General features: G+C 38.7%; 1 protein-coding gene across 1 annotated transcript in view; it reads right to left on the bottom strand.

Annotated features, from left to right (window-relative positions):
• Positions 1 to 22,816, bottom strand: part of LOC124254483 (protein bicaudal C homolog 1-B-like) — a 139,612-nt gene that overhangs the window by 81,286 nt on the left and 35,510 nt on the right. Inside the window, exons 2-3 of the mRNA XM_046688292.1 lie at positions 16,238 to 16,284; positions 15,429 to 15,498 (exon numbers count right to left, since the gene is read on the bottom strand). Coding sequence (XP_046544248.1) covers positions 15,429 to 15,498; positions 16,238 to 16,284 — 117 coding nt within the window. The remainder of the gene's footprint in view (positions 1 to 15,428; positions 15,499 to 16,237; positions 16,285 to 22,816) is intronic.

Here is a 22,816-nt window from a genome sequence, read left to right as displayed (position 1 = left end):
CATGTGATGCTGAAGAACGATTCCAACTCAGAGTTTCACAACACACATGTGATGCTGAAGAACGATTCCAACTCAGAGTTTCACGACACACATGTGATGCTGAAGAACGATTCCAACTCAGAGTTTCACAACACACATGTGATGCTGAAGAACGATTCCAGCTCAGAGTTTCACGACATACATGTGATGCTGAAGAACGATTCCAACTCAGAGTTTCACAACACACATGTGATGCTGAAGAACGATTCCAACTCAGAGTTTCACGACACACATATGATGCTGAAGAACGATTCCAACTCAGAGTTTCATGTCACACATGTGATGCTGAAGAACGATTCCAACTCAGAGTTTCACGTCACACATGTGATGCTGAAGAACGATTCCAGCTCAGAGTTTCACGTCACACATGTGATGCTGAAGAACGATTCCAACTCAGAGTTTCACATGAAACCCCACTGTTCCATGGGGCAGCAACAAGTGTTTACCCAAGAGTGTCAACAGGAACTGGAAAGTATGAGCAACTACTACTAAACGTACATCTTTGATATGAGATGCAAACACACAGACCAGTACGTTACACCAACCACAAATAAAAACATACAAGTAGCATTTCATTCAGTGGCATTCATATGTCTTTGCTACAACTAAAAAACAAGTAAAATGAACAAAAAAAGACCCATCAACCTTTTCAACAACTTTTAACCCATTTATGTACATGGCCTCCGGCCTAGACTTGCACAAGTATCTAAAGTAATAATTAATAGTTTAAATGATAATTTCTAAAAATATAAAAATAACAGACTGGAGTCCTTGTAGTGTCCGCTTATCTAAATTTGCCTCTTTAAAGAAAAGAATTACTGTACATCCATGCACTAGCATTCAGTACAGCCTTGGAGCAAGGCTAACTCCAGCCTAAAATTGTCAGCTGTTAGAACAATGTTTAGAATAGCACTTACATAGCCCTTGGAGTATTATCTGTGGTACCACTTTCGTGTTGAAGGAAGTCTAGGCACACGTGTTTAATGTCCTGATGAAGAATGTACGATAACACTACACGCGTCCTGCCCATTGGAGATAGCATGAGGAGCAACCATATACTTCAGACAAATATTTCCAAATATGTAAGAAAGATCATGATTAGAAATGAAAACAGAACTTGAATGTAAGCCATTTCAAAAGAATGCTGGTGGCCTACTGTGTCTCATATCCCCCAACCCCACCTTCCAACCTGTTGATCTGAATCATTCCTATTTCCAACAACCTGACCAATATTATTTCCTGATCATGTTTCTCTTAAGACAAATCAGCTTCAACACTATGGCATAAATCCTATAATTTAACATAGACTTATGTCAGTCATAGAGGATACTAAACGACCTTCCGTGTAATACAATTTTTATTAAATGAGTTAATGATTTGGTATCAAACGATTGAAATCTTTCACGAGTTTAATAAAAATGGTATTTCACAGAAGCGAGTTTAGTATTCTGTTTATTACTCTCCAACATAAATTGATAGAAACTGCGGCGAAATTGCCTACAGTGTGATGACTCTCAGCTTTCCGTGAGTCAAGCAAGGTCTAGTACCATTGCGACAGCGGTATTAGCATTGTGATGTCCTAACTGTGAACCATTATGACGTCATACATCTAGCGGTATTACACTATTGTAATATTGCCGTAAAAATATTGCACTGCAGTATCTTCCACGGGGGAGTAATAATTACCGTAGCATTATCAACAACTAGACAGCCAACAATGAAAGAATTTAATCAACGATTCCTCCAACAAAACAAGCCAGGTCCCACTAGGGAACCTTTCTTCGAAAAATTCATTTATTGACACTCAATTTGTAGCCATCAGCCATTGTGGTCATCTTATCTTCAATGGTATATACAGAAATGAATCAACTTCTCCATAATGGCGGCATGATGAACAGCATACAGTTTTCAGTCAGTAGACTGACTGAGTTTGGTTTTATGCCGCTTTTAGCAATATTCCAGCAACATCACAGCGGGGGACACCAGAAATAGGCTTCACACATTGTACCCATGTGGGGATTCGAACCCGGGTCTTCGGCATGGCGAGTCAACGCTTTAACCACTAGGCTACCCCACCGCCCCTTCAGTCAGTAGAACACACTGAGGATCACATAAGGATATTTCTATCAATGAAATCATTGAAAATTCATAAATAGCGAACAGGTCTTGACAGAACCTGAGTGTTGTTTTACTGTACTATCTAACCGTCTCAACCAGTCTGTGAAATGTTCACACCATCTGAAGAAGGTTTCAAACAAACTGTTTTCTCCAGAATGAGACATAACACAAGATAAACAATCACATTCTTATTTTTGGCCTAGGCTGCTGGAAATCTACAGTTTTTAAAAAAATAATGTGAACAGCATTATCTCAATGCCTCCAAGCTGAGATGTAATTACAGAATCTTAAACCCCAGCTGACCCCAGCTTTAACACTGTAATAACAGGGGCGCTCTCTACACTTCACTGATGGTACACCCTGCCAATAACATGGTACAGCCAACTGTATCGCCAGAAGCATGGTACAACAAGCTGACTCAGCTTTAGCACTGTGATAACAGGGACCCACTCTTCACTTCACTGATGGTACACCCTGCCAATAACATGGTACAGCCAGCTGTACCGTCAGGTACATGGTACAACCAGCTGACTCAGCTTTAACACTGTGATAACAGGGACCCACTCTTCACTTCGCTGATGGTACACCCAGCCCAATAACACAGTACAGCCATCTGTACCAGCTTGAAAACACCCACACATGTACCCATAGGAACATGGCACAACTAGTTATATCACCAGAAAATGGTTGACAAAACTGTATAACAGAAGATGATACATGCTGCCACCTTAGCAAGAACATGGATGTTATCCCAGAATAAAACACAGGAAACAGGAGATCATTATGTGAGTTAAGATTCTGTCATGCAAGTCTAGAATATAGGCAAGTCCAGATCACTGCAGTTTCATAAATGACAATGACAACAGTTTCTGGGCTCCTTTTTTATTATCCCTTATTCTGTGAAAGTAAGATGGAGAAAGTAAGATTTCGTTCAGTAACATTATTCTCAGTTTAGTGGGCAGGATCTATAAGGCTGCTGACACAGCAACTTGTGCGTATTCTTTCATTGTGTTGTGGTGGTGGCAGAAGCCAGCCACTGGCATCTCTTTAGGAGTGGGCCAGTGTAAGCTGATATCGCACAGCACTTGTTACATCAATGATGAGCACAGGATCATCTGTGTTCAGGACTTCACAGAACATAGAGTGGAGTGGAGTGCTGAGAAAAATATTTACAAACTTGTATATCTACCATTGCAGTTACATTTCTACTGCAACTGAGCCAAGTTTAAAAACAAAAATTAATCCATAATTTCTATTTGTAAAATTGGCCCAGTTGTAGTAGAAATCAGCAATGTCTGTTACAGTTCATCACTTTGTCAAATCAGTCAGGATGATTAGTTAATTAGTGGTTGTGAACATTAGAGGAGGGGAGTTTGGCCTTGGCTAAAGTTCCCCCGGGGAAAATTTGTCCTAGGCCAAAGCAGGGTTTTACACAGACTTTGAAAAATGGGAGTCATGGTAACTCACAATATTTATTTTTAGGAGTCATTTTCAAGATTTGGGAGTCATGAAAATTTTAGTGTAATATTTCTTTGTGTAAATCAAAATCATAAAGTCCAGTATACCAGCAGGTTCACACAGAGTTCACTATCAATATACCTAACATAAATTGCAAGGGGTTTTTTCTGTGGTGATGTCACACGTCTCATCAAACATAAGGCCAATGTATGGACTGCTCTTTACGGGGGCTTCAATTTGCTGTAGATAACTTGTTGAGTCATCAAATCTTTACAAGTATCAGCAGTAATATGTTTTGAGCCATGACATAAACAGTAAGCATTTGTTTAATGTGACCATCAGTCTGGTCACTACGGTGAACCATGTCTGCCTTTCCTGCATTTTTGACAGATGTGCTGAAATGCTGTTGAATTTCATGACTTTTAACTGCGTCAAGGTGATCTTTAGAGTGAAAGAGTTTGGTTTTACGCGGCTTTTAGCAATATTCCAGCAAAATCACGGGGAACATCAGAAATGTGCTTCACACTGATCTTTACACACTGAAAATTTTGACTAGCAAATGTAAAGGGGTTGGATTTATTTTTTGCCCAAATGCACATATCACAGGTTATGATTTAGCAGTGGGTTTTAGTGCTCATCATTAGAAACGTCAGGAGATTCGTTTTTCTTGCGTAAATTACCGAAAAACAAGTCACGAGTCCGCTGCTTCTTGGCAGGATCGACAAAAGTTTGCTGTAACTTAGCAGGATCGACAATGCTTAAGCATAGTCTAAATATAGCAAATGACGTACTCAGCTGCTATTGGCTGTCTAAATATAGTGAATGACATACTCAAATGTTATTGGCTGGTATCTTTACCGCTCTATTTTTAGCCACTCTGTGTTCCCGTACTTTCTGTTAATATCACAAGTGTTTTCAATACAGTTTGCAATAAAACGAAAGCTATCATTGTTTGCTTATCAAATTTCGACTTTATTGAACTGAATTCTGAGGGTCACTCATAAGACTTGCGTCAAGTTGACTCATACAATAACATTTTGAGAGTCTTTTAGAAAATTGTTGCGTCAAATACGCAGGAATCACGTGTCATGTAAAACCCTGTAGGCCAAAGTTTCCCCGTTGAAGGTTTGGCCATGGGGAAAGTTTGGCCTGTTACATCGGGTCTTTGGCGTGATGAGCGAACGCTTTAACCACTAGGCTACCCCACCACCCTGTCTACAGTAAAAGCAAAAATCATAGACTTTTGTCTTGCTGCACTGCTAAAATCACTGAGTTAGCCCAAACCAGTACTCCCCTCGACTCCATGATACCATGGCTGCCACTTGTTGCATTGGTTCATCAGAAACTGCCAGGGTCAGCCATAAAGGCTGGCTAATGAAGACTTCAGTCTCTAGAATACACAAGGAAGTTAAGGCAGGACAGACTGTTCCTGTCAATCATACACTCACTGGCCCTTGGAGGTCTGACTAGGAAGAAATTCAGACAAGCAAAATTATGAAAAACACAGCCCCTTGGTGTGTGCTGGTGAGAGGTGTGAGGTTTTATGGCTTGGGATATAAATGTGAAAGATGCTGAGCTTCCAAAGTGACTTACAGCTTGAAATGAATCCAGCGATCCATACAATTTACAGAGTCTCCCTTCTCAAGTGAGAATGTGTTCGAAACAAGTGCTTGCCAAACCAGGCTTACAAATCACTTTCCCAGAATAACATTTAATACTCTAGGGTTTGAGATCGAGGTGAATGCTGCTTGTATATATTACTTCAAAAGCTATGAAGATGATCAAGTTCAACCATCATTGGTTTAAATCGTCTGGAAAGTAATGAGAGCAATGAAATAGATAAATTTGTTTCAATTTAAGCAAATGTAGTAACTCCCGAGCCACCACAGAGAACAGGTATATTCCAAGAGAAAAATTCCATACATTTCTGTAAAATACAAGCATGACAAATAGCCTGATGTTATGATGGCACATTCAACAGCTCTGCATGTAGCTTATCTTCCAAATCAGTCCCAGTGTAAACAGCTGAGAGAAAATAAACATGATCTGACAAGTTGGCAATGGAAAATAATCCCAGTTACCCAGCAGAAGCTGAAACTATCAGGGACTAGCAAGGCTGGCTTCTACTGCAAGGTTTGTGAAGGGTCTCCAACTCCATGCTAGCTATCTCTCTTGGGGTCGAGGCGGGAGTAAATTGTTTTCTCTAATTATCTCACTATCAAAATACAGTTGTCTAAACCAACCCAACGGAGGGTAAATCAAACACTCACATGATAGGGTGTGATTTATTGAGTCTGTACAGGGGAATACATTGGCTGCGATGGTGGTGTGGACATCAGGGTGGTGGGTGGTAGAGGGGTGGATGGAGTTCAGTGGAGATAAGAAGGAAGACGGTAAAAGTTGAGATAGTCCATGAAGAGGTGGAGAGATAAAGGAGATCATGAAAGGAAAGAGGAATTGTTTTGTTTCTTTCATGCCACACTAGCAATGTTCCATCTATATGATGGGTGATGATAAATAATCGTATCTTGCCTAAACAATCTATTGTGGTTGGATGACATCCAATGCTCCAAGTCACCAAATCAGACAACCTTGTCCGTTCAGTGTTTCTATGGCCCCATAGATTGCTTGGGACCTAGGTTAACCTGAAACCCCCACTGAGAAAAGTCTGATAAATATGTGAGGGTGAAAGTCAAGGAAATATTGATGAAAGATCATAATTTATAGGAATGACTCAGACTGTCCCCAGATATTATCCATACACACCACCAATTATACACCATGTAACCCCGTATCACCTCCTTTTACCAACAAGCAGGAACTGCTGACTCATGGAGAATGCTACTTCCTTATTTTTTTTGTGAGGGTATTTGTTTGCTCTATTATGCCGCAGTCAGCAATATTTCAGCCACATGACGGCACCCTGTAAACAGTCTCGATCTGACAATCAATATGAAAGTCATCGATATTATGAGCAATCAATGCTATCAAACAAGTCAACAAGCGGACCACTTGTCACCTCTCATTGGTAGCTAGAGATCCAAGAATCCTAATGGGGTTATCATGAGTGAGTGAGTGAGTGTGTGCATGCATGAGTGTGTGCATGAGTTTTAAAGGTATTTTAGTCATGGCATCTCCACCTAATGAGGGATAACGTTCAACACTTTCACATGAATTTCAAACATTTTCCAACTTTGGTGAATCCACTGAGGGTGTGGTTCCTGACAAACCAAGGAGTTACAATGATAGCAGGTAAGGGATTTGAACCCAGAATCATTGGTGACTGGCATGCTTGTCTGCTGACGCTTCAACCAACTGGGTCATCAGTGAAGTAAGTATCTATGTTGTAGAATAGTGTTGAAGGGTCAGCTGATAGTCTTCCAGCAAGGGAGGAAATGTAGGTACAGGCCAGGAGGAGGTTATCACTTCCTCAAGCAGTGTCAACACAGATATATGATTGATGAAGGATACAGTGTGATGGACTAGGGAATACTGCCGGTGAGTATCAAGTGTTATCACACTGACACATTCTCAAGCATCTGACCAACTCTGTGGCAAGCTGTCCAGGAGGCCATTACCAATGTCACACTGACACCCTTGGCCAGGATGATAACCTTGGTGATAACCCACCAGCAGGACAATGTAGTCCAGGGCCACAGGGGGCCTGCTTCCATCCAAGGAATACCAGATTCAGTCACAGGGGACGATTACTACCATGGCTACACACCCATGAATCGGTAATCCAAACGTTTGGACAACATGAAGCAATCAAGTTTAAACAGACGCTTTTTTCCTCTACATTTCACAATCATTAACTGAATCAGAGGAACAAATAATTATGTAAGAATTTTAATTAAAAGGAGCCCAAGAGAGATGGAACATTCAGAACCTTAGGAAATCTAGACTTGCCTCATTTAGCGTGTTCAGGGACTGTGAGATAGACTATATGGCTAGTGACGTCTATGGAATCTGTTTCAGTAGATAATGAAGGCTGATTATTATCTCTGGCACTGACATTTTTATATCTAGATGACTCGGACTTGAATCCATCTGGGCAGCATTGCGTGGAATATTTTGGTACATGAGCATCACCAGATGTTCTGGTCACTTTAAACAGACTTCTTCTATTCACAATCAGATTCTCCAGAACACGTGTTTGTGTAGGTTACGCTGTTGGTGTAACACAGTCAAGCACCTGCTCTTAAACTAAAGAAGATCATGCATATATCTGTCAGCACAGACTAAATACCTGTAGCAACTCATAACAGGTGGGTTGTTTTTCACATGGTTCAGAAGGGTGTAAATCTTGGTACCTAAATCATAGAGCTTTCTGCCATTGGTCAAGATTACTGATGTCACCTCTCGACCAAACATGGCACCATGAAGTCGCCAGGGCTGTTGCTAACCAGCTGGCAACAAAATTGTCCACTTTGATACTTTTATTCAAATACTTTCCATCTATATTTTGAGAACTTATGGATAACCATGAAACAATTCTATTTTACTAATGTTTCTTAATTTGCAAAAAAAGTACATATTGATGTCCTTTTTCTATAATAACTTATTTATTTTGTTGATTTTGTAACTGTAATAATTGGAAATATGATACAGTTTAAACTTAACACAAGACAAATCTTAAAGATAACAACTTCTTGATTTATGTTTCTGGGCTAGTTCTTGCCCCTTCTTCATCCACCTGAAGAAGGGTCAAGAACTAGCACAGAAACGTTATGAAAAATAAATCAAGAAGTTGTTATCCATAAGATTTGTCTTATATCACTACACCAACTTCTAAATGCCTCTGAAGAATTTCACTTTAAACTTGTTGTCTTAATCATTAATAATTACTAGTCGCGTGAAATACTCGACTGGGTGTAACTGCCGGTAGAATCAGCTGTTTGGGTTGTCTCTCATCTTGTAATATGCAGAAACGACAAAAACGGGTTGCACAAACAATGAGGTCATGGGAGAAGGGTTACACATGAGACTTAAAAGGCGCGTCCATAGACATCTTATTGCCTAACATCAATTTTCAATTAGCAGCAGTGCAACAGATCAGGCGATCAAGGCAGTAAAGGGTTTATAAGGAGGCTCGGCTGGTCTACTGTAATGATTTAATAACAGGACATCAGCTGACAAGTATCGATAAGGACGATATGGATTACAGACACACAGTACTGCTGACTGAGGATGATAGAGCATGGTTCATAAAATCAAAATATTCTAGGAAATATATGATGTCTATGCATAAGAAAATCAGCCAAAGTTTCTTGGCATACTCACACAGATTTTCCAGTAACCAGGGTAAAAATAAATGAAAATTGATCTTATCCAGAATGATAGGAAATCTGTACTGAATCAATGGCATCTGTACAATTCTGACTGTATCACAGCATAGACATGTTCATGAATCCTTATCCAACTGAGTTGCTAGCAGGTGTCTGAGAAAAAGAGATCAAAGATATACCAAATTATCAAAAATATTGTCTTAACCTGCTTAACTACAAACACAACAAAAACCTATTGCACATTCACCATGTACACCCAAATATACTTTACCAGCAACTCTAGCAAAATCAAAAAGTTTTCTAGTCGACTGTAAACCTATGAGAACACTACAAAACCAATATTTATTGGACACCCCAGCTTAAAGCTTGCAACACAGCTTTCCTATCAGCCAGAGGTCATCACCTTGTATAACCAAACTGATCTGATTATAAGGGGAAAGAGACAGTGCCCTCACATATCCCATAGATATTGGCTAACATTGTATCACAATGTTGATAAGCCTTGTCACAATCTAGAATACCTTCCTTGCTAGGCACACCTTGCCACATGGGATATGTGAATTATTGTCTAGATGATACGAAATATAACGCACTTCAATCACTGATGGATGAGGCTTAAGTGTATTTGTATGTTATATAGCATTGTGCTGACTGGAGGAGAATTCCTAAGTCATATACTTGCAATAGGATATAAAATTTCTAATATCAACATATTTGGTTTAAGGGTTCACTGCTTTATCATGATATCCAAACACTGTTGATATTTGGGAGTTACACAAGGTCACTAACTGTTGTTTGCAGATCAAGCCTTTATAACAGTCAGATATAGTTCGGCTCTCACGGCGCACTGTCCATAACAATTAGCACATAATATTTTTTTTATCCCATCCCATACCTTTTTCCAACTTGTTCAGTACACAGTTAATGTTTTCTATGCAGAATTCTCTGAAATAGATTTTTTTTCACTCATATGTTTCAGTTCCCAGGATTGGAATGTTTAGGTTTATGTAAATTCTGATCTGATGCAGCATGAGCTTCACTGTGGCACAGTATAAAGACCTTTGTTGCAATTCGTTTGTTTAAGGTAAGAATTTGCATCCACAAATGCACAAGAATATATCTTTTTTCTTTCTTCTTGGACAACCCTTGAGCTATCGTCACCTTTATTGTTTTTTACATGTCCCTTCTTCATTGTCATGGGATCCTGATGATAACTGATTTTATTTGTACTAAAAAGGCTCCAAAATAACACTCCTATTAAACACATAACAGGTCTGAGGGATTTTTTGTGTTTACAATAATACCCAATTTCAGTTTTAAAAAGTATTAAGTAACTTAACAATTAATTATATAAAACAGTACCCAGGTATAATTTGATGATGGTTATCTGTAAATACTGAAGTCTGGACCAGTGATTGACATCAAGAGCATCAATCTATACAGCTGTGACATGATGCTGTGTAACCAGGCAACTCATTTAACTTCGTCTCTTACAAGCATTCCTGCTCTTACCCAGAATTCCTCAGGTCATGACAATACTACTTTCTTCACAACAGTTTACAACCTTTGTTGGATTAAATAGCATAAGTGAGTGAGTTGATGCTGTTCAGTGTGATTATTATTTATCTATGGCCAGTATAGAATCAGGTCTGGACCATGCTAACCTGCGGGTGATGGCACAAACAGATGATGACACCACCAAATCCATGTGAGCTCAAGTTTTGGTCAGTACCTATTTCAGGGAATTACTGGACATGCAAGGAGTTTAATCCTGCAGTCTAGTATAAATGAAATTTCTGAATATGTCCTGCAGGCCCTTGCTGAAGCTTGGGGTGACAAGTTGGGGTTGCTATCTGAGTAGTGCAATAGTATGAAGGTAGTATCAACTTTATATTCAAACAAAAAAGAATTCCTAACCCCAATTCTACATGATGGTAAACCTAAAATGTAAACACTTTACCAGGTCACTTGTATGCTAGGGAGATTAGAGGCTTGGGAGTATGTATCACGTACTCTAGTGTAGATGAGTCTCTGAATATGTTCTGACTAAAAGCAAATGATAAGGTATTCACTCAGAGTGAGTGAGTGAGTGAGTTGGGTTTTACACCGCTCTTAGCAATGTTACAGCAATATCACGGTGGGGGACACCAGAAATGGGTGTCACACATTGTACCCATGTGGGGAATCGAACCCGGGCCTTCGGCATGACGGTATTCACTCAGAAGGGTGATCACCATGATGTATCTTTTGGTTCATACCTACCACAGGTGTCACTATCATTATCTTCAACTTGTTGAACATGCACATAGACAATTCAATGCATTTTTCTAATCAAACTTCCCACCCCTAAACAAGCATGGTGTACTGTGTACCCATCTGTCCTTGTTTCATCAGAGAGTAAGAATGGTGAATCTACATACTGACTACCTACTAGTCTGTCTCACTGTCCCTGAACCACATTATTTTCCCTACTGCCAAGCCCTCTCTGCAGTGCTCAAGCCCTAAATAAAGCAAGTCTAGATTTCCTCAGGTTCTGAATCTCTAGTCTCCCTAGGCTACTTTTCAGTTTGAATGGGTTTATTTGTTACAATCAAAATCAAAATTATATATTCAGAGACTAAGCGTTAGTCTAACTACCCACTGGTTCCAGCTTGTGACACCATGCAATTCCACTCAATATATTTTAGGCTCTAAGATAAATGAAAATTCCTTCAGGAACTGCTTGTGAAAAGAAAACCAACTCTGCGGTACAATTAGACATCTGAGTGGGAAGCAGTTCCTCCAATCCACAGAAAAAGAATGTTAAAAGCATTTTGTCTGGAATAACACTTCTTTATCACAATGATCATCATTACACCTGTTACATTTATCAAGGTGAGAGCAAGTTAACGAGCTGGGTCACATTACTCCAGCACTTAATGCCGATACAAATATAACTATGATTCACTACAAATTAGCCTGGAGCATCCCAGGATTTTTCAAAGAGAAGAAAGTGATCCCACAGGTGAACATATTTTAGGAAAGAAGCTTTCACTTTATTTACTAATGTTTAGATTCATTAATGATAGAACACAGAGCCGACAGAGAAATTAGCAAGAGGCGAAATTGACAATCAGTGGGTGTGTTTGAAAGAGCAAACTGTGGCTGGAGGTATTAAAACAAACAGATATTTCAAATCTGAATGTAACGACTGTTCTATGTCAGTGAAGAGACAAAAAATATTTGGCAAACTTCAATTAGAATTGAGCCTTATACCATTTCTTTATATATACTTATTTGTTTCACATTTTTTCATCTTAAGTTTATATTGCTAACAAAACAGAAGGCCATAATGTAATCAGGTTCCTCGAGCATGCAAACAAACCGATGTTATTCAATGCTAATGGGCATGACAGACAATATGACTTCTACTTATTTCAGATTTTTCTACATTAAATTTAATCTAACATAAGCATTCTTTGTCTAATAATTGTGACTTAAATATATGTTATCAGTTAATGAAGAAATTGGAGTATACAGCCGTTCTTCACATGTACACTGATGTCAATTTCCAAGTAGAATTTGTTTGTCTATTGTTAAATGCCACACTCAACAATGTTCCACCCATATCACATTAATCTGTAAATAATCAAGTCTGACCAGCCAATCCAGTATTGATATCATGACCAATAATCCACATGTGTGAGATATGATTCATCACCCCAGGTTGTCTGACAATATAATCCCATCTGCCTCTATGACAAGGGTAAAGGTTCTGACCGGGATTTTCACAGAGGGTATGTGTTTCTGCAGTCAGATCTTACTATTTGTGTCATAATTATGTGACAGAGAAAAAAACTTCTATCTTTCTTATAAATCCAACTCACTTACTCACTATCATAATTTCCATGGTGTCAATCACTGGATTGTCTTGTCCTGTCTTATTTTCACACAACTCCCATATAGGTGGAATAATCTTGAGTGTGGCGTTAAGAGTGAGTGAGTGAGTGAGTGAGTTTAGTTTTACACCACTTTTAGCAATATTTCAGCAATACCACGGCAGGGGACACCAGAAATGGGCTTCACACATTGTGCCCATGTGGGGAATCAAACCCGGGTCCTCGGCGTGGCTGGCGAATGTCTTAACCACTAGGCTACCCTACCGCCCCTTTGGCGTTAAGAAGTAAACAAACAATGTTGCGATGACATAATGTGTGACCTAGCACATGACATGGGTTGTTCCTCGTGATGTCAACAACTGGTTTTTATGGCCAAGCTCGATAATTGGAAACAATTGGCATATTGCGCATGGAACATATAAACATCTATTAAATCACTTTCAGAAATATTACAACTGATGACTGATTCCGCTACAATATATAATTTATTGAGCAAGGCAGTGATTTTTATTGACAATCTGTCTGCTTTCAAGATAAGAAATTTTCCTGAGCAAAATAGTTGGATCAAGGCTAAGGTTAATAAATCAATTTAATGAGTCTCTCCTCAACGTATATGACATACAATAAACATCCCATCCAATGTGAACCCACTCTATTTCTTTTCAAACAACATATTTATTGCATCAAGTTCACAGAAATTAAATTCTGTAGCTAGCAGGCACTTTATTCTTGGCATACACCTCTCTGAGCATAATATCTCACTGGAGCTACATGTTAACTCAACATTACACCACATGATTTAAGAGTAAGAAGAATTTAAACTGTGCCCCTACTTACATTTGATTCAGTAGGCGTGAGTGAGTCATGCGATGCTTAAATTTTCTGTTTATTATCTTTCTAATGCAACAAGAGTTATGAGGCCTGTCTAAATATTCCCTGCACACCAATAACATACCTTCAAAACCAGAACAATTGAAGGCTGGAGTCAATGTTAGAAACAAAGGGGTTTAAGCCATGGAACCACATGGAAACTGGCAACCAATGTAATCCATCAAACTAGAATATACAAACTTTGTGTTCTCTAGCTGCCTTTCATCTTCCAATTTAATTTCAATATTAGCTTAAATAAACAAAGTTGGTGATAACAGTGGGACAAGGCCCGGACATGTCTGTGCAGAACACCTCGCTGGTTGGTGGATATTGGTATTAGACTGGGGCAGAACACATTCCACGTCTTCATTTGGTCTTTAGGTGTTTCACAAGCTCTTGTGTTATTCCACAAAACAATTACCTGACAGCTTTGTTTTCACCAAAGAAATAATAATAATAATAATAATAAAATGGCTGTATTGGTAAATAAACTGTATTGCAATATATGTCAGTTCGGGTACCTGTATAGATATTGGGAGCTGAAGTGTTACACAGTAACACTAATTGTACATGCAGATCATATATTCTACATATTCAGGTAAAAATAATTCTTCTTACTTGCAACTTCTTTCCATATTTTTAACCCAACAGACCATTTCTCAACAAATATATTGCAGTATGTATTGTTTGTATGAAAGAAGTATTGTGGTATACAGGTAATACCATATTAATGAGTGCATAGTGAGTGTCTCGATCTGACAATCAATATGAAACTCATTGATATTATGAGCAATAATCAACGCGAGTGAGTGAGTGAGTGAGTGAGTGAGTGAGTCAGTGAGTGAGTGAGTGAGTGAGTGAGGAGTGAGGAGTGTGAGAGTGAGAGAGTGAGTGAGTGAGTGAGGTTTGTGAGGTTTTTCGCCGCTTTTAGCAATATTCAAGCAACACCACAGCGGGGGACACTAGAAATGAGCTTCACACATTGTACCCATGTGGGGAATCAAACCCAGGCCTTTGGCATGACGAGCTAATGCCTTAACAAATAGATTCCACAATGTAACTTGTGCTGACATCAGCAATATTTTTGTGAGCTTGTAGAAGTATGTTAGTGAGATTTCAGAGAAATGGTTTCATGCATAGTATTTTGGAAGGCAGTTTATGAGAACCTGGAAGAGTACATGTTTAGTACTGTGCATCATGATGCAGCATCGCTGGTGTTGCTGAGTTATAACCTTGCTGGGATATGAGTTATAACTCAGCACTTGAGTTATAACCTTGCTATCATAACACATAATATTAGCTACATAAGACATAATATTATGTCTACGTGCTACCTAGTGTATGTGAAAGAAAAATCAAATTTGTATTTGACTGACCCTATTTTATTCATTTTTGACCACTCTCAGTACCTCAAGTATAATTACACTACATCACTAATCCCCGAGTTGTGTGTAATTTTTCATACTTTCTTGGTTTTAAACACATGTCCATTTTTCCAATTCAATAAATGCATAAAGCCAGTCTGACATAAACAACATGTTCTTCAACTGTTAATCACATTGTCACCATACCCAGACCTATTGACGCTTGTCACCATGTGTTCACGTTAGACACGTTACATACCTACGTGACCCTTCAATAATGAAGCTGAGTATATATCACACATTTGCTGCAGGTTGATCTGTTATCCAGGGCATTTGACATTTTAGACAATGTGATCATCATCTTGATGATCCAGACAGTCTGGCTCCGGTTCTGAAACAATCAAACAACTCACCTTTTTTTGATTTTGCACCTATTTTTAATTTGGACGGCCATGTTATCTGAGTATTTGTTTCTTCCATAATCTGAAAAAAACACAAAACAACATAAATTATCCCAGTAGTTTCACAGATGGCATAGTTTAAACTACAACAGTTCCACAATACGAGCTACAAATGACAGAGAACTAAGAACCCTACGTCAGTATATCCACACTCTCCTAACTGACTTGATCCGAGAATTGGTCTTCAGTAACCCATGCTTGTTGTAAGAGGGGACTAATGGGATTGGGTGGGCAGGCTCGCTGGTTGCCACATGTCATTGTACCCCAGTTGTGTAGATAGATGCTCATGCTGTTGATCACAGGATTGTCTGGTCCAGACTTGATTGTATACAGACAAGCACCATACAGCTAGAATAAGGCTGAGCGCGTCATAAAACAACATACCAACGAACCAACCTAACTGACCTAATCCTGACTATAGCTGCTAAACTTTCTCAGGAATTCCTTCCTGGGAATACAAGGACTTACTGGAATATCCTAGGATTATTCTTGGGATTCGATTTTCTTACACTATTCCTGAGACATTCCTCACATATTCTGACTGACTGAGTTTGGTTTTACGCCGCTTTTAGCCCAGAAATGGGCTTCACTCATTGTACCCATGTGGGGATTCAAACCCAGGTCTTCGGCGTGACGAGCCAACGCTTTAACCACTAGACTACCCCACCGCCCCTTCCTCACATATGTGTCCAATGAAACATTGTGAAATATCTATTCAATCACAGTATCAAAGAATCATTTTTGGGTAAAGTTGTACTCACTCTTTGAAAAAAGTCCTCAGCCCCTTCATCGTCTTCATTTTCTGGGGCTAAAACAAAAACGATTTTCACTACAACAGACATAAAAATAAAATAATGTATGCAATACTAACACAGTTAAACAATCATATCAACCTCCTTCATCCTGGTGGTTGAGGCACTGTATCATATCAACAATTAAACCTATTAATTTTACATCAAACTGGGGCGATAGATCTTGTCCTGTGGTGGTCTGACCAAGACAAGGAACATGAATATATGGCCTCCGTGATGTTATAATACACAGTACAAATATCACCCAAAACACCTCCAAACTGTACAGTCAAACATTTGACATGCTTTACATAGTATTATGCTTCAGACAATTTGAGAAGCATGGTTGACAAGTGCATAGTACAGTTTAGTTTGTACATATGTTTTCCTACTTAAATTACAATGTTGACACCTGCCATCTATCACATGTCACCTAAAACAGTCCTCTGCACTCCTCCAATATATCACCATAATCTAGTTTCAACTTCACAATACATATGAAAAATATCTGTTATGACTTTTTTGCTGATTTGGTTGAAGTATGTCAACATAATCCCAGACTGGTACAGACTTGATTATTTACAGAACACCAATATGTAGCGGGAATATGGCAGAGTGTGGTGTTACACAAAAATGCAACGAAACAATCGGCATGAAGTGACCATGTTTACAAGTGGATTTGTCACCAAGATTGGGCGACAGCTTTGTGTTTGTAGTCTTTATGATCGCTCCACTAAAGAGGAATTAACTACCTAAGTATTCGTCTAAATATAATGATGACAGCGTTTAAAAGAACTGGAGAATTTTTCTAAAAGGTTTATTTCTTGTTTTTCAAACCAATGCCTGTAAACGAAAGCAATGCCATTCACTATTTTTATGTTTTTTTTCCCTTCAGAAACAGCTGAAGAGAGTTGAGTATCACATATATCACAGTGTTTACATTCAGATATTACTGTATGACTGAACTGGCTTGTCTCAACCTTTCTTTGTTCACAGATTTTTTCACCCTTTGTCTGAAGCAGTCAACAATCTGTCAACAATCTGATAACCTTACAAGCACTGTAATTTTTCATCCAACCATCTCCAGGAATGAGAGAGCTGGCCACATGTTTAACTGTATCTCTACCGCTTGACAGGACAGACTGCTAGTTTTATCTCTGGATGAGTTCGAGAGCACATTTGAGGAATAACCTACATGGTACAAGCGATTACAGGTTATTGATTTACTGTGAATTTATTTTCAAACGTGCAAGTGATATTGAGGAACTTTAGATATTGATTCAGATGGGCCAGATAAACTGCAGTTATGTGTAGAGTTCCGTTTTATAAGCCCAATACTTGGGAAAATGCAGAAAAGGGATTTTTTCTAATCTCTGGAGACAATTACTCAGCTGAACGACTTCACTTAAAATTGTTTGTGACAGTATCATGGCTGTGAACAATTGATGACTACATCTTCAATTATTTGTGTCAATGAGTTTATATACCTCAGGTTGCCATGGGACTATCTGCAAACAATGAAAACTGTGGAACAATTGAGAAATCTTGCCAATCAGCATGGAGGAAAAATCATTATGCTCACTGAAATATCTGAAAATAATTTCCCGTCGCTATAGTATATATCATGTGCTGCTGTGGTATATATCATGTATCGAAATAGTCTGTCTGGTTCTGATCATATAACACATTAAACACAGTCTATGTTGACCAACATTTGACACTGAAGAAATCTAGACTTGCCAGACTACTAGACATTTACATGTTTTGTACATTTATTTTCATGGCAGAAAAACAATTCTCTGAAAATAAAACGTTTAGAGAATTCTTGGCTTCCTGATAAATTTCAACACAAATATGACAAAGAACCCATACAATTTTTCCATTATCTGAAGAAAATCTTGACTTGCCAAAAGTCTTATGGACTCGCATTTTTGTTTCAGGGTCCATGAGAGACCAGCAGTTTATATTAGCACTGGTGTTCATCAAACATTTCAGGGGCGGTGGGGTAGCCTAGTTGTTAAAGCGTTCGCTTGTCACAACAAAGACCGGGTTTGATTCCCCACATGGGTACGATGTGTTAAGCCCATTTCTGGTGTAACCCACCATGATATTGCTGGAATGTTGCTAAAAGCAACATAAAACTAAACTCACTCACTCACTCACTCACTAACATATTTCCTTAGAACTACACAGCAGTGGTGACCATGATCCAGGTAGTGCCGTACCAGGCAGGGAATACCTGCATCTTAATTAATCAAAACCAGGTGATAGGAATCGGCAAGCTATGAAATAAGTATTAGAATAGGTAAGTACACTCTCCAAACTTTAGTAGCAAGAAACACTGGATTACATATATGCAAACACATAGTGCAAACACCATGTGTGTATGATGAGACTGTCTGCCTATAAAAGTGATCTGTTGCATGAGTTTCATAGCCTCTTCATCATCCAAACATCACCTTCATTACTTATTACATGTTCTGAGCAAATGAGAAACAAAATATGAAAAAAATGGATTATCCTGTTCCGTCTAATGAACTTCAGTAACCATAAAAACAAATACTGTACATGCTACTGTTAGTGAAAGCATCTGCTTTCCTGATTGAAGTATAATGATGATGTATTTATAATCATGTATGAATCAGTAACTAGGATCAGGAACACTTTACTCCCCTAACACATTAATGAAGTCTGGACCAGACAGTCCAGTGACTGGCATCATGACCAACAATCTAAGTGTTTGAGTGAGTGAGTAGGGTTGTTGTGGTTTTGCTGCTGAGCTCTTAGCAATATTTCAGCAATATCATGACAGGGACGCACGCCATCAATGGGTTTCACAAATTGTACCAGATTGCAATAACAAAATTTCATACTGATCAGAATTGGTTGTTTCTTGTTTATAGCCGCATTCAGCAATATTCCAGCTATATGGTGGCGGTCTGTAAACAATCGAGTCTGGACCAGACAATCCAGTGATCAACAGCATGAATATCATTCTAGAAAATTGAGATGTGATGACATATGTCAACCAAGTCAGCGAGCCTGAACACCCGTTCTTGTGTGTTGCTTAGTAATCTTACAAGTAGCATGGATTGCTGAAGATCAATTCTAACCCGGATCTTCACGAGTGTCATAGAGCTAGAGTAAGCAGCTTCATAGTATATCATATCATACAAGTGCAATGCACCTTTATCATCATTAGGTTTATTTGTAATTTGAATTAGCTTTATTATACATGGGTAACAAAAACAGTTTAGAAAGACATGACAGACAGAAAGATAGATTGATAACAGATAAGTTTACTTTAAGCATCAAAAGAAAGGATCCAAAGATATTGGAAGTGACAATTCAGATTCCTAGAGCCACGTCAGATATAATAAACAGATAAAATATAATTTAAAGGAAATTAATGACATGAAAGTTATGAAAACAAAAACCAAGATGAATTTACTCCCCACAACACCAGTTCACAGATACTAGCAGGCATGTTCAAGTTCATGATTCACTTCAGTAAATCAGAGCAACAACTGAAAAGCAATCCTCTTATTCACCATAATCAGCACCACAAATACCCATCAACAATAGCCAGTGACAAACCAGGCAAGAAGGTCACATAGAACTGAGATATACACCACCATAGCATGTATATTTCCATTCATTACATGGCTGCAAAGCACGTCATTATTGAAATGGAGAGCTACTGACGTGATATATACAAGACCCAGTGTATAACACAAATATCAACCAGTGCCAGCCTTGGCCTACATTCAAAATACAAGCTTGTCTTTGACAGAAGTCTCTGATAGTTATCACTATTTTGAAATTTGATCCTTAAGGGTTATCGTCCTAGTGCAATAATTCAAGATTTGGGTAATTCTGATGCATGAAGTACACTTTGTTCGTGTAGCAGTTTCTCCCTTGGCATATAAACATGGTAACTTAATTTTGTGAAGCATGCACCAAAGGCAAGGTCTGCTCTGTTCATGACTAACCAACAAGGAAATCGGTCTTTCCAATCTAAACAATTAGTTCAGGTAGCAAGAAATAAATATTACCATGATTACTGAGGCCAGACTTACTAGATGTTACTGATACTGTGAATTTCTTATCAACAGATCTCTTATCTGATCTAATCGCTAATGAGAATGGGCAGGAACAAACGACTGGCCACCTTTCCTGGATTGCAACTGCCTCTGAACCATAAATCATCATCCAAAACATTTGGGGAATTCACTTTTATACATACTAAACAGAAATAAACAAATACAAATATAAATGTAAACATTTTCCATGTAAGATGAAGGTTTAGTGCACGTGAACTCCTACAGGTGGCAGGGTAGACTAACAACCAGTCTCTGAAATGAACATATTTTACAGAAAAAAAGCTCAAAGTGAAAAAATAGAATATAATGAAAAGGAGCCCTGAGACTTTCTTCCCATTTTCAGCTGAAAGGATTGAGTGAGTGAGTGAGTTTAGTTTTACGTCACTTCTAGCAACATTCCAGCAAAATAAGGGTGGGGGACACCAGCAGTGGGCTTCACACATTGTACCCATGTGGGGAATCGAATGCTGGTTCAAGTCCGACGTGACGAGCGAACACTTTAACCACTTGGCTACCACAATGCCCCTTGTTGAAAGGAAAGATATGAAATCTGCTACACACAGGAACAAATGTTACATGAAATTTGATGTCCAGTCTTAGCATCTCACTTGCTCTGAGGGTGTCATTGTCAGCATGGGTACAACCGAAGTGTACCCAAGGTATGTTCCAGAAACGTGCCTGGCCAAAATCAGAATACAGAAATGTACCCTAGGATGAGTGCATTCCGCATTGTGCCTTTTTCTTGATTGGAACTGTCATACTGTTGAATAAGATGCATTTGATGATGCTATATAAGAAAGGAGCAGACACACTAATGAATATTACGCGATGCACAATACCACTTGTAATCAGTTGAATGAGAACAACAGCACATTGTTTTGGTTTTGGTTTGCAGAATATGTACTCATCCACCATTTAGGGTACGTTTCTGTACTTTAACTTAGTTTAGGGTACATTTCTGTATACAGATCCATGACAACTCTGTCACATGTATGAATGGTCCAATTCCTGACATCTTCATGCCATCAACACCTCGGTTAAAACAACCCTCAGTCTGTCTCAGCTACAGCAAGCACCTGCCATTCACATTCTCACAGTATTACAAGGTCAGACATTGTTGAGCTCCTGCTCTATAATACACAAAAATATTGTCAGCATAGGCAGTGTTTGTTCACGATGGAATTTGTTGTTTACTTAGACAAACAAAAGATCTATATCCACTGACAGTTGTCTTCTTGTCAGCTAGAGTCTACACAAACATGGCATTGTACTTGAGGTGAAATGGGGTTTAGGGTCAAGATTAGTGCACTAATATAGCTCTCTGGGTGCGTATATGTGTATTTTGTCTGTCCATGCATATGAGTACGTGTTTCTGTCCTTCTGTCTGTCTGTTCATGCATGTCTGTCTGTTTGTCCATCCATACAAGTATGAGTTTCTGTCCTGACTGTCTGTTCATGTGTCTATGCATGTCTCTCTGTGCATGTGTGCATGCATGTCTCTGTGTCCATGCATACAAGTATGAGTTTCTGTCCTGTCTGTCTGTTCATGCATGTGTCTCTGTGTCCATGCATACAAGTATGTGTTTCTGTCCTTCTGTTTGTGCATGCATGAGTGCATGTATGTGGTGTATGCTTGTCTGTCTGTCTGTCTTTCTGTCTGATTTTGACATTGTACACTGACTGAGGTGACCAGTCTTGTGTTATTCACATAATGCCCAACGGCAGGCAACAATAACCATACTTCAAAGTGTTTTGGTTTGACATGGCCTGAGATCAAACCACAGGCATACTGCTGTCTGGCCAGACACTCTATCCACTTGACCAGAAGGTAACATGACAGTAGCCTATTTGGGCAGCCATGGAAAATTATAGTTTTGTGTTTTATCATAAAATATGAATGTATTTTGTTCATTTAATCGAAGGAAAAACTAACATATAGATTTAACATTTACTTAGTCTTAAAGGAGGACAGTCTTCAATGACCTGGAGTCCATTTTGAAAAATAGTGACAAAGTAAAACTGCCATTATTATTTGGATGTTCCTAAACAGACAGACATACATAATCCAATTTGGGTTTACAGAGAAAAAAGGTTTTTGAATGACCTGAATCAAATCTGCCAGTTAACCTAAACCTTGTCTCCCTTCAAATGTCTAAAAGTCGGTTTATTCATTCTGCAAGACACAAGACACTGTGAAACATGTCACATGATCACGCTTGCCCAACACCATGTGACTTGGAAGGTTTGGGCACAATCCTGATCAGCATTCCAATTTTCATATATGAAAATATATAGGTGAACTATATATAATATAGGTGAACATATATGACGCAACATATATTCGTTAACTTCTTGTCAGTAGTATATATTAATGTTGGCAACAATATCCCCTTCCATATTATGTACATGATCACATTCACTTGTATTATGTACATTGTCACATTCA

This window comes from Haliotis rubra, unplaced genomic scaffold (genome assembly GCF_003918875.1).
Source record: "Haliotis rubra isolate DU_JTF1 unplaced genomic scaffold, ASM391887v1 Scf572, whole genome shotgun sequence".
Lineage (NCBI taxonomy): Eukaryota > Metazoa > Mollusca > Gastropoda > Lepetellida > Haliotidae > Haliotis > Haliotis rubra.
The sequence above is the reverse complement of the archived record's forward strand: the minus strand, read 5'-3'. Positions and strand labels throughout refer to the sequence as shown.